Genomic DNA, 13,634 nt, shown 5'->3' with positions numbered 1-13,634 from the left:
TTTAGACCGAAAATGACATTTTTACTCATAAAATCACATTTAAATGCCATTATTGTATAATATGAACAATAAAAATCCGTAAATTTAACCAAAATATCCTAAAACATTTTAGGACCAGAAATTTTAACATGCATGAATTAATTTCGTGATATATCATAATAACACAAAATTTTACAAGTTTTATATGTTAATCTTTATAACTCGGAAAAACTTTTAACCGATTTGCATGCAAACAACCAAGGCTCTTGATACCGATTGAAGGAAAATTAGATCTATATACTTAACATATTCATATATGCTTTAATTTAATTTGTCATAAAATTAACTAATGATCTTATGCATGCAAACATTAATTAAAGAGAAGGAAAAATCTATTTCTCACCATGTGTTTTTCGGATATTTGGGCACTAGTAAGGTCACCTACCTTACTTAGTTCTTGAACTTTTCTTATGGATGAACAAGATTCAAGTATAGAATCCCTCCCAAAAGCATATACCCAAGGAATACTCATAATAACTAATATTATTTAGATCTAGTAATAATATTAGTTATGCTATAAAATGATACAAAATAAATTGTATTTTGGCTCTTGAAAATCTCGGTCAAGAGGTGGTGTTTTTGTGATATTTTATTTCTCTAGATTTCACAATATGTAGAGATAGAGACATTTTTTTACACTAGAAATGTTGTAAAAGAATTATGAATGAATAATCAATGAAAAAGAAAAACTCTTCTTCTTTCCTTAGGGTGGCCGAAAAAATGGCCTTGGGTAGCATGCCCAATGCCTTTTGTTTTTGCTCTTCTCAAAAGCTTAGGCTTGCAAGGCTAGTAGGTAGTCTTTAATCATTATGTTTTCCACTAATATGAAAACACAATATTAACCCAACACTCCCTCTAATTTCTAAGATTTTATAATAAAATGGATGGTCCATTTTATTTTGTCATTTGTCAATTTTGTCACATCTAACATGTTACATGACATGTCACAATGTAATGTATTTTTAACATATTAAAAATCAACATATTCATAAAATATGTCATTTACAAAATTGACTAGTAGTTCGTAATTACTTGTGCCAAAAGTGTTTCCAAATTATAAATTACAACATTCTGTATTTATAATAATTTATTCATTTCGTTTCAATTGTTTCTATAAACAATGATTTCATCTAAGTAATAAAACAATTCGATTACTTAGACCGTGTCTCATTTAATCATATTTACAATAAGATACGTAAATTATACTCACAAAATCATCCGTCAATTTTAAGCAATTTAATTAACTCGTATCGCTATACGATTAATTAAATAATCAATTAAGAGTATTTCCCTATAGGTATGACCTAAGGGGATCAACTGATCACCACCGTCGCACGACAGTAATGTTAAACTCTAGTCAACCAATCATTACCGATATGTGTGGACCAGTTGACTGTAAAATATTACATCCCACATGTATTCTTAAAATGAGATTTAATAATGATATTTAAATCATGTGATCGCACTATTGTTGAGGACACATTTCCCAACAGACCTAGGTTAAGCTTCGAGTTGTCAACTATCATTTTTTTGCGAATAATGTTTAATTTTCTCGATTGCGTCAAATGCACCATTGTTAAGGGTGTTTATGGCATATGATTGTGACCTTCATCAAAATCATAAATTTCGTATTGACCCTCATCAATTCGCCTAAACTTAATCAACGCAGGACATCCTATTCTAGTTCGTTGCCTCCGTTGTTGTGTCCCCTTTGCTTCACACTCCCCAGCCTTATTACACAAACATTTTTTATGCGTAACGACGTCCATTGAAACGTTTTGTGATCCTAATCTAGTCACAAATCCACACTCTTTCGCATATGATCCACAAAACTCAATACCGAGCTGAAGAGTAGGGAATACCATCCCAATATTAGGCTTAAGATGAATAGGACACTCAAATATCCGATTTGTGTTGCTTGAAGAAGCTTCTGTCTCCTATACCTCCTCTTCCTCTACATATGTGATGAAATTAAAGTAAGAAATATGTTATTTTGGTAATTCAAGTAGACTGTCCCACCATTTACATTCAATTACAGACTCATGGGTATACCACATCTTATTCTGCGTCTTGTACGTGCATAGAAAAGCATTGCATGTGCATTAAATAAGCTCCTATATGCATGAACTAGGTAAAATCTTGTTTCCTAATAAACAGTTTGTGTGAGGTTAATATACAGTTTGTGTGGCGTTAATATACAACCCCTTATTTTTCCTTTTGCAACAAAGACAGTCATGAAACAAAAGAGAACCTTGAATATACCTTGAATAAATTCAGAAGTCATAACCTCGGGAATATCAAGTTCAACAACTTCAACTGCAAGTGCAGACCGAGCTGCATTTAGTTCAACAATGGCTCCTTCATTTGTAATTGCATTTGAAGTAGTATTTGATAGTATTGAGCAGATGCCATTATTGCTGCAACGAGAAACGTCACAAATTAAAAAAGCAACAATACAACAGTATAATTCATGAAATTGAGTCCCTGATCTTTACAAATGTAGGTGATTTTTCAATTTCTCCAACCTTAATTTCTCAATTAAGCCAATCTGATTTACAAAATCAATATTTGATGCGCATAAACAGGAATTTGATGCACATAAACATGAATTTGAAGCACATAAACAGTCTCCAATGTCCTGATTTCAACAGATTTAGGTGATTTCTCAATTTCTCCAACCCTAATTTCTCAATTAAGCCAATCTCATTCACAAAATTGTAATTTTATGCACCAAAACATGAATTTGATGCTCATAAACAGGTTTTAGATGCACATAAATAGTCTCCAATTTCAAGATTTTAACAAATTTAGGTAATTTCTCATATTCTCTAACCCTAATTTCTCAGTTTCTCCAATTTAATTGACAAAACCCTAAATTTAGAACCATAATTCATCAATCCAGAAATTTAATCGATGAATCAAACCCATTTTTAACAAATTTAGGTAATTTCTCAAAATCTCTAACCCTAATTTCTCAGTTTCCCCAATTTAATTGACGAAACCCTAAATTCAGAAGCATAATTCATCAATCCAGAAATTTAATCAATAAATCAAACCCTAATTTCACTAACAATCTAATACGATAATCAAACCATAAATTCAACAAATTTAATCGACTAATTCAACTAATTTTTAAAAAAAGATCATCAATATCGAAATTTTACCTCGAATGAAAAGGCTCCATTGATTGAAGCAGCGTCGAAAGGTTGATTGTCGAAGAATTTATCGTTCAGAATGTGACGATCGACAATAGAGTGTGAATTTGATAGTCGAAGAGCATGTCGTGATGGTGGAAAGCTTTGATAGTCGAAGAGAAAAAAAGTAAGATGAGAGAGAAAAGAAATTTTGAAAATGATGAGATTAGTCTGGGTTTTGAGGGGGGGGGGGAGGCGCGTAAGACTTCGTTGGTTGACTTAATCTCAGCTTTGTGTATTATTAGATCAATGGTTGTTAAGTGGTTCTCGTGGATCTCATTATATGGGTGGAGAAGATAGATGACTAAGATGAACCCACGACAACCACCCCCTCACTGCCTTGCCGAACCCACGACAAACACCCCACCACCAGATTTCCGCCGCCACCATGCACGCCTCACCTCCGTCCTAGATTTGATTTTTTTTCTAATTTGGTCTATTTTAAAAAAAAAAAAAAAATCTGATTTGGTCTTCTTTTTTATTTGATTTTTCAACATTGGTTTTTTTTTCTGTTTTTTTCATCAAATAATTGCTAGATCTATATATCAATACTATATATTAATTCCAGAAACCAAGGGACTTTAATGTAATTAAATAAATCTATACAAATTAATTATACTATATAGTTTTAAATCAATATCACTGTGCGATAGACCTGATCAAGGGACTTCAATGTAAATATTCTATAGTTTTGGTTGAAGTATAAATCTATACAAATTAATTATACTATATAGTTTTAAATTAATTGTAATTTAAAGACATACTCCGTGTCATATAAAAATATATTAATGATAAATTTAAGAGTTATGCAATTTTAAAGTAGTTTTAGTTAATTGAAAATAAATTTTAATGCTAAATAAAGTAGCCCGGGCGATGCCGAACAACCATACTTGTGAATAAATTTTAGAAAAATAAGGTTAGATTTTTGGTTTTTGTGGTTTTTTTTAGAGTAAAGTCTTATTTTCCTTTTATTAAATGTCAGATCTGATTTTAGATTTGAATTAAAGTTACACGATTTTGTTCTAAAGTTACACAAATTTGGAGTAAAGTTACACTTATAAAAATACAAAAGTTGTTTTTTATTATTTTCATTCAAATACTTTTTTAAAAAAATTTGGGGATTATGACGGTCCTTGTTATTGTTGGGTGGTTGTTGATTTTTTTTAATTATTCTTACATTTCGTTTTTTTTAATTTAAAGTAGGTTTTTTAGATCTGATAATTTTTTTTTTAATTATTCTTAGATCTCGTTTTTTATGGTGGTTTTTGTTATTATGTGTAGTCACAAAAATTGCACATTATGTGTAACTTCAATGCCATTATGTGCAACTTCATTGCCCATTATGGATAACTTCAATGGCAATATGTACCACTTCACTGTATATTTCAATGGCATTATGTGCAACTTCAATGCCCATTATGCGCAACTTTAACGACATTATGTGTAACTTCAATCTCGTTTTATTATTGTGTTGGTTTCAAATCTTAATTTAAATTACACAATTTTGGACTAAAGTTGCATATTTCTGTTTAAAGTTATACTCACTAATTAGGGTGGATTAGTGAAGGAGTAGAAAGTGTGTTAAATTAAGCCCTTAACCACCCTTTTGGACGGTTCATCTTAGTCATCTATCTTCTCCACCCATATAAAGAGATCCACGAGAACCACTTAACAACCATTGATCTAATAATACACAAAGCTGAGATTAAGTCAACCAACGAAATCCCCCCCCCCCCCCAAAACCCCGACTAATCTCATCATTTTCCAAATTTCCTCTCTCTCATCTTACTTTCTCTCTCTTCGACTATCAAAGCTTTCCACCATCACGACATGCTCTTCGACTATCAAATTCACTCTCTACTGTCGATCGTCACATTCTGAACGATAAATTCTTCGACAATCAACCTTTCGACGTTGCTTCAATCAATGGAGCCTTTTAATTCGAGGTAAAATTTCGATATTGATGATCTTTTTTTGGAAATTAGTTGAATTAGTCGATTAAATTAGTTGAATTTATGGTTTGATTATCGTATTAGATTGTTAGTGAAATTAGGGTTTGATTTATTGATTAAATTTCTGGATTGATGAATTATGCTTCTGAATTTAGGGTTTCGTCAATTAAATTGGGAAACTGAGAAATTAGGGTTAGGGAATTTGAGAAATTACCTAAATTTGTTAAAAATGGGTTTGATTCATCGATTAAATTTCTGGATTGATGAATTATGGTTCTGAATTTAGGGTTTTGTCAATTAAATTGGAGAAACTGAGAAATTAGGGTTAGAGAATATGAGAAATTACCTAAATTTGTTAAAATCTTGAAATTGGAGACTATTTATGTGCATCTAAAACCTGTTTATGAGCATCAAATTCATGTTTTGGTGCATAAAATTACGATTTTGTGAATGAGATTGGCTTAATTGAGAAATTAGGGTTGGAGAAATTGAGAAATCACCTAAATCTGTTGAAATCAGAACATTGGAGACTGTTTATGCGCTTCAAATTCATGTTTATGTGCATCAAATTCCTGTTTATGCGCATCAAATATTGATTTTGTAAATCAGATTGGCTTAATTGATAAATTAGGGTTGGAGAAATTGAAAAATCACCTACATTTGTTAAGATCAGGGACTCAATTTCATGAATTATACTGTTGTATTGTTGCTTTTTTAATTTGTGACGTTTCTCGTTGCAGCAATAATGACAACTGCTCAATACTATCAAATACTACTTCAAATGTAATTACAAATTAAGGAGCCATTGTTGAACTAAATGCAGCTCGGTCTGCACTTGCAGTTGAAGTTGATATTCCCGAGGTTATGACTTCTAAATTTATTCAAGGTATATTCAAGGTTCTCTTTTGTTTCATGATTGTCTTTGTTGCAAAGGGAAAAATAAGGGGCTGTATATTAACGCCACACAAACTGTATATTAACCTCACTCAAACTGTTTATTAGGAAACAAGATTTTACCTAGTTCATTCATATATGAGCTTATTTAATGCACATACAATGGTTTTCTATGCACGTACAAGACGCAGAATAAGATGTGGTATACCCATGGGTCTGTAATTGAATGTAAATGGTGGGACAGTCTACTTGAATTACCAACATAACATATTTCTTACTTTAATTTCATCACATATGTAGAGGAAGAAGAGGTACAGGAGACAGAAGCTTCTTTAAGCAACACAAATCGGATATTTGAGTGTTCTATTCATCTTAAGCCTAATATTGGGATGGTATTCCCTACTCTTCAGCTCGGTATTGAGTTTTGTGGATCATATGCGAAAGTGTGTGGATTTGTGACTAGATTAGGATCACAAAACGTTTCAATGGACGTCGTTACGCATAAAAAATGTTTGTGTAATAAGGCTGGGGAGTGTGAAGCAAAGGGGACACAACAACGGAGGCAACGAACTAGAATAGGATGTCCTGCGTTGATTAAGTTTAGGCGAATTGATGAGGGTCAATACGAAATTTATGATTTTGATGAAGGTCACAATCATATGCCATAAACACCCTTAACAATGGTGCATTTGACGCAATCGAGAGAATTGAACATTATTCACAAAAAAATGATAGTTGACAACTCGAAGCTTAACCTAGGTCCTGTTAAGTCCTTAAGGATATTGAAGGAGTATGTCAGAGGGTATGAGAATGTGGATGCATCATTGGAAGACTTTAAAAAAAATTTAAAAGACATAAAAAAGTACTTAAGTGAAGGTGATGCTCAAATGCTTATTGAGCATTTTATGAAAGTAAAACACATGTGTCCATCATTTTACTTTGACTTTGAGGTAGACTCCCAAGGCAGATTGAAACATATTTTTTGGGCTGACCCTATTAGTATAAAACATTATATGCTATTTGGAGATATGACATCTTTTGACACTACCTTTAGGAAAAACAAGCATAGAATGATATTACGCCCTTTCACGGGGGTAGATCACCATAAGAGATATGTGATCTTTGGTGCTGGGCTCATTATTAATGAAAGCAAAGAGTCATTTGCCTGGTTGTTTAATAAGTTCTTAGATGCCATGGGGGGTCGTCTTCCAGTTTGTCTGATAACCGATGAAGATGCGGGGATAGAAGAAGGAATGAAATTAGCTTGGAAAGATAAGGTTAAACATAGGTATTGTATGTGGCACATATTGAAGAAACTGCCTGAGAAAGTAAGGCCTTCAATATGTAAACAAACCGAGTTTCTGAAGGAGATAAACTCATGTGTTTTGGGTGAAGATGTGGAACCACATGAATTTGAGGAAAGTTGGACAAGAATAGTTGAATCTCATGGGTTGTCCGAGAATGAATGGCTTAAGGAAAAATATGGCATTAGGCAGATGTGGATTCCGGCATAGTTTCGCGACCTATTTTTAGGAGGTTTGATGAGAACTACCTCAAGGTCTGAATCAGAAAACCACTTTTTTAGCAACTTCACTAATCTTAATCTAACCCTAGTTAAGTTTTGGATGCGATTTGAGAGTGCAATGGATGCACAACGATGTCCCAATCTAAAATTATTGCACAATTAAAAAACTCTTCTCCCTCGTTATCAACTCCTCTTTCTCTTGAAAAACACGCAGTAAATACTTACACGCCCAAAATCTTTTACGAGTTTCAAGATGAATTAAAAGCTGCATGCTTTTCGTGTGGGGTTGGGGATAAACAAAAAGATGATAACCATGCAATTGACTACACAGACATCATAGATCAAGGAAGAAACAAAACATATGTGGTTGGTTTCAAGATGGATGAAGTGAAACTGGTATGCACTTGCAAGAAGTTTGAAAGACGCGGAATACCCTTTCGACATATTCTGTGTGTCCTTAAAGATCGGGGATTTAAGAAAGATCCAAGTGAATATCTACTTAGTAGGTGGAGCAAACTAGCAACCTGCCAGCCAATCTTCAATTCTGATGGGTAGTTGTTTGCTGATTGCAGGGCAGTGGATGTACATGTAATACCCCATATTTTGATAATAATTTATGAGAATAATTTATGTAATTTCTTAATTAATTAAAGGCATTTCTAATAATAATTGCAAATAAGACATTAATTAAATAATATATTAAGTATCTAAGTCGGGAATTGGGCTTAGCTAATAATTGAGCTTTATGCCGTGTGACACAAGTTGGAGGACCGATTTTATTAGCCTAATACATAAGTGATCGGGATTTTTATCGAGAATTTATAATAATAATATGGAAATAATAAAATGTAAAGGTAATAATAATTATATCAATAATAAGCCTAATAATAATAATAATGTTATGGCAATAGTAAAACTAGTAAAGATAGTATGAGGAAATCCTACTTATGGTAAGACTAATATAATATGTGATAATAATAATAATAATAATAATAATAATAATAATAATAATAATAATAATAATAATAATAATAATAATAATAATAATAATAATAATAATAATAATAATAATAATAATAATAATAATAATAATAATAATAATAATAATAATAATAATAATAATAATAATAATAATAATAATAATAATAATAATAATAATAATAATAATAATAATAATAATAATAATAATAATAATAATAATAATAATAATAATAATAATAATAATAATAATAATAATAATAATAATAATAATAATAATAATAATAATAATAATAAGGGTTGGTTAGGAGAGGGATTCTCTCTGCGAAAAAAGGCGATCTGACGGCGATGCTCTTTGTCTGATCTTTCCTTCTTTCTCCGACCATGGGTCGTCCTAAGAAGCTACATATTGTTGTTCAGAACCCGCGAAGGGGTAGATCGGCGGAGGAGGAAGCTCTTTCAACTCCACAAGGTAACTCAAATTCTGTGAATGTCCTGATTAATCAAGCACTTGATAAATCTATTCGTATTTCTCGTAGCCTGGGGACTGGGAGTGGAAAGGTTGTGTCAAAAAAGGGTTCTGCTGGGAGTTCTAAGGAGGTAGTTGTGGCGACTAATGTAGTTACTCCGGTAGCGAGGGATACGACTACTAGTGGTCTTGGATCTAATGAAGGTGGTAGTAAGGAAACAACGACTGTTACGGATGTTCCGAGGCCATCTGCGTCTCAACCAGTTCCTACGACGGATACGGGGAAGAAGACGACCTGGGTAGATAGGGTTAACAAATCTGCTGTAGGAATGGAATTGAGTGGGTCTTTTGACCCGACTCCTACTAGGGTGGTTATTGAAGAGAAGGATATTGAGAGTGAATTGCTCTTCTGGAAGCATACTTTGGTCGGTCAATTTTTGGGAGGAAAACCTACTGTTGCTTAGGTTAAAGCGTTTGTGGATAAACAATGGAATCATGTGGTTAAACCTGCTGTCTTGTATTTTAAGAAGGGGTGGTTCTATTTTAGATTTTCAAAAGCTGAGGATATGAACGCCATTCTGAGGGGAACTGCTTGGAGTCTGAATGGGCATTCACACCTATTGAAGCAATGGTCTCCACAGTTTCCTACGCAGTTGGATAATATTACTAAGGTGCCAGTCTAGGTGTTGTTACACAACTTGGATCCCCATCTTTGGTCTGCTTCTGCTTTGAGTAAGATTGAAAGCAAAATTGGTACTCCTCTGTATGTTGACCCTGTCACCACAAACAAGGAGAGGTTATCTTTTGCCCGTCTAATGGTTGAGGTTGATCTTACTGAACCCTTACCTAGCTATGTGGTTATTGACTCTCCTTTCCTGGGCCAAATCACTCAGGATGTGGAGTATGAATGGCTCCCATTTTATTGCACCCATTGCAAGAAACTGGGACATGAACGTCAGTCTTGTAAACTTTTAAAGCCCAAGGCTCCTGCAAAAGAGGCAAAGAATCCTACTAATAGGAGGGATCATATTAATAAACCTATTGAGAGTACTCAGGCCACTGAAACTGTTATGCAGGCCTCTGAGGATTCTACTGGTGTTGTGAAGGACAAGGCCCTTGGGAAGGAGGTAGGGATCACTGACACAGGTGGGGGTATTCAGCCTGGTCCAGTGATCACTTCACCTGCTCCCTTGGTGACTAGTGGTAGGGCTTCCTTGGATCAACATGAGATTGGTGGTAGTCTAGCTCATGCTCTGCCCAATAGCTCTGGGACCACTAGCCACGTTCTGGATCTTAATATTCAGGGGGAAGATGGGCAGCAGTCCCAGATTCCAATACTTGTCTCATTAAACCAGTTTGGTCTTCTGGATTGTGATGATGTAGGAGATGCTTCAACTCTCAGTCAAGTTGTGGGATATCATAAGTTAAAACCATGGGTACTAAATGTTCAGCTCTCAAAGAGTCCAACTTGGGCTGTGATGTGACCATAATTGGCGCATATTTAGCCCCCGAATTAGCCTTGTTTCCATGCTTTTTAGTACTTATTTGGGTCATTTCTTATCTTTAGTTCTTTGTTTTGCATATTCTTTGAGATTTTGATCCCTTGGTAGGAAAGGAGTAAGAATCTTGAATTTTCATGGCAAAACAAGACTAAATTGATCAAATTCAATGACCAAGCATCAAGGAGGGATAAGATTAGAAGGCCTTTGTACATATCATAGTAGAAGAGCAATGTTGAGGAAAGATCCTTGAGTCCCCAAGGAAATCCCCAAGGAATTTATGAAGAAAAGGGAAGAAAAGAAGAAGTTACCACGCTGACTGACAATCCGAGCGGATTGTCAACAATCCGCCCGTCCTGCCCTTGCACAATCCGAGCGTCCCAGCTGGAATCCGCTCGGATGTCCCCTCAGCAATCCGCCCGGATTCCCCAGAATCCGCTCGGATTCCATCGCCCAAATCCGGCCGTCCCGACCTTAATCCGCCCGGATTCCTTCACAACACGGGTTGTCTTCTTCAAGCTACGAAAAGAGAAGCCCTTCTCTCCAAAAATACCGGCTTCTCCTTGCTCAACTTAAAAAGTGTAATTACTAGTTTAGCCCTTAGTTAACCCTAATGCATCATCCCTAATTTTCACTATAAATACCCCATTAGTCTAATTAGAGGAGTATGTTCTTCTTATCAATAATTAGTGTAGTTAATATCAATCAAATCTCTCTTCAATATTGTAATCAAGTATTAATCAAGTTTTAATCTAAGTTTTAGTTCTTTAATCTCTCTTTTGTTCATCCTTTATTTTGGGTAATTGAAGATTATTTGGGTTATTATTGGGAGATTGACAACCTCTCAATCTAGCATTCAAGTACTTCTATTATTCTTGCTTTATTATTGGAATCATTAGTAGGTATAATCTCTTAATCCCTTTTTAATTATTGTTAATTACTTTCATTTATTCATCATGTTTCATATTGTTGGTATAATTGACAACCTTGCTAGCATGATCAACATGATAATGAGTGAGTAGTCTCTTAGCTAGGGTTAATGGGTGATTAGGGGAAACCAACATGGGGAATGATTCATGCTTAAATTAATATGCTTTCATATCTTATTTGCTTGCTTGTTTTGATCTCAACTCATGCACATGTTATATTTGATGAAATGCTAAGCCTATGAATCCTTGCATTTACTATCATCTCCTATCTTTTCAATGAGACTTGTAAGACATAACCCAACTCGAGTCTCATTAGACCATGCATGTTGTTGAGTAGGGAAGATTAAGTCGACTTGTAGGTGTTGTACAATCTAATCGATTCGGCTCCGGGACCCAAACTTTCCTAGGATTGTAAGATATAACCCAACTCAATCCATCACAACAATAATTGCTTGCTTATAATTTGAGAACATGTTTGTATGATCATATCCCATGATTCCCCTATGACCCCATGACACCCTAGTGCCTTTAATCAATTGTTTACACCCCTTTAATTCATCTTGCTTGTTTATTTTCATTGTTATTCTAGTTTAGTAACCTTCTACATCAACCCAATTTGTGACACTCCTTAGACACCACTAGTTACAATAGAAATCTCATTTCAACTCCCGTCCCTTGGGATCCGACCTTTACTTGCCTCTTTACTAATTGTAGAGTTGCTTGTTAAGCTATAAATTGTGTTTTGATTCGACCGTGACCAACGACCACATCTATTTACTTGTGAATACGAAACGGACCTATCAAAAATGGCGCCGTTGCGGGGGCGGTGTTTGTTTGATTTAGATTTCCTTTTTTGTTATTAGTTGTGTCTTTCTTCGCCTTGAGGAAGTAAAAATCCTCAAGGTTTGTTCTAATTGTTTTTGAGTTGTTTGATATTTTGCATGTCTAGAAGGTTACAAAGTGATTTGTTACCTTTTGACCGTGAAATCGAAAGAACCTTGACGAACAATAGGAGACTTGTTAGGAGGAATTTGAGAGGTGTTAGTGAAGTTGTTCAACCCACTAGTGAGTTTGTCAATCCTTTCGCAATAGAAGGAGAAGAAAACCCATTACACAATACCCCACAAAATCCACCTACAATGCCAAAATTCTCGTCACACTCCGTACCCACCGAGGAGAATCTACCAAATGGTACTCCTACACCGGAACATCTCACCGGAAATTTTATTGCCAAGTCCGCCTTCATCCAACTAGTTGAGAGGAGCCAATTCAGGGGAATGCCTAGTGAGGACCCTCATTCTCATATGGAAACCTTTTGCGATTATTGTGATGCTATCTCTCAAACGGGCGTGACTCAAGACCAAATTAGATGGGTCTTATTTCCTTTTTCCTTAATCGGCACCGCAAAGCAATGGTTGAAGGGCCTTGATAAGGCCACCCTTGGAATAGATTCTTGGAAGAAGTTGGCTCTAGCTTTCTACAAAAAATTCTACCCACCGGAAAAGACCAACATGCTAAGAGCTCAAATTACGGGTTTTAAGCAAAGGGATGAAGAGTCTTTGTATGAAGCTTGGGAGCGGTTCAAGGGAATTTGTCGCTCATGTCCTCACCATGGACTTAGCGAATGGTTTTTGGTGCAAAAATTTTGGAATGGTTTATATGAAGATTCTAGGAACATTCTCAATATGGGATCGAATGGGATGTTTACCGAGGTTGATGACAACCAAACTTGGAGCAAAATTGAAGAGATGGCAATCCACAATTCACAATATAGTAGGCCTCGCAAGGCTACTAGAGGAGGAAAGTATGAAGTGGACGCCGTTACTCAATTAGGTGCCCAACTAAGCTCCCATATCGATACAATCAACTTGAAGTTTGAACAAGCTATGGCTAGACTTGAGGAAAACTCAAAATCATCGAAGCATCATGTCAATGCCATGACGGCCTCCTCATCAATCCCAAGTGGGATATGTGAGAATTGTGGAACTTTGGGTCATGACCCAAGTGAGTGTAGGGGAACAACCGAACAAGTTAATGCTTTCCAAGCTTACAAAAGTGGTACCCCTTATTCCAATTTTTACAATGAGAACACCAAGTTCCATCCAAATCTCTCATACAAAAGCCAAAATGTTCAAAACCCTCAAACAACATACAC

At 34.9% G+C, this 13,634-nt stretch overlaps 1 protein-coding gene and 1 non-coding gene across 2 annotated transcripts; one reads left to right on the top strand and one right to left on the bottom strand.

The window, feature by feature from the left end:
• Positions 1 to 7,736: 7,736 nt before the first annotated feature.
• LOC141619972 (protein FAR1-RELATED SEQUENCE 5-like) lies at positions 7,737 to 8,159 on the top strand. The gene has a single exon (XM_074436965.1). It carries the CDS (start codon positions 7,737 to 7,739, stop codon positions 8,157 to 8,159), a length of 423 nt encoding a protein of 140 aa, XP_074293066.1.
• A 4,831-nt stretch (positions 8,160 to 12,990) lies between these two features.
• LOC141624110 (small nucleolar RNA R71) lies at positions 12,991 to 13,097 on the bottom strand. Its single transcript, XR_012533920.1, has one exon. It is a non-coding gene; the product is annotated as a small nucleolar RNA R71 (small nucleolar RNA).
• Positions 13,098 to 13,634: the final 537 nt, after the last annotated feature.

Source organism: Silene latifolia, chromosome X, assembly GCF_048544455.1.
Source record: "Silene latifolia isolate original U9 population chromosome X, ASM4854445v1, whole genome shotgun sequence".
NCBI classification, from domain to species: Eukaryota; Viridiplantae; Streptophyta; class Magnoliopsida; order Caryophyllales; family Caryophyllaceae; genus Silene; species Silene latifolia.
This window is presented reverse-complemented; position numbering and strand designations above follow the sequence as displayed.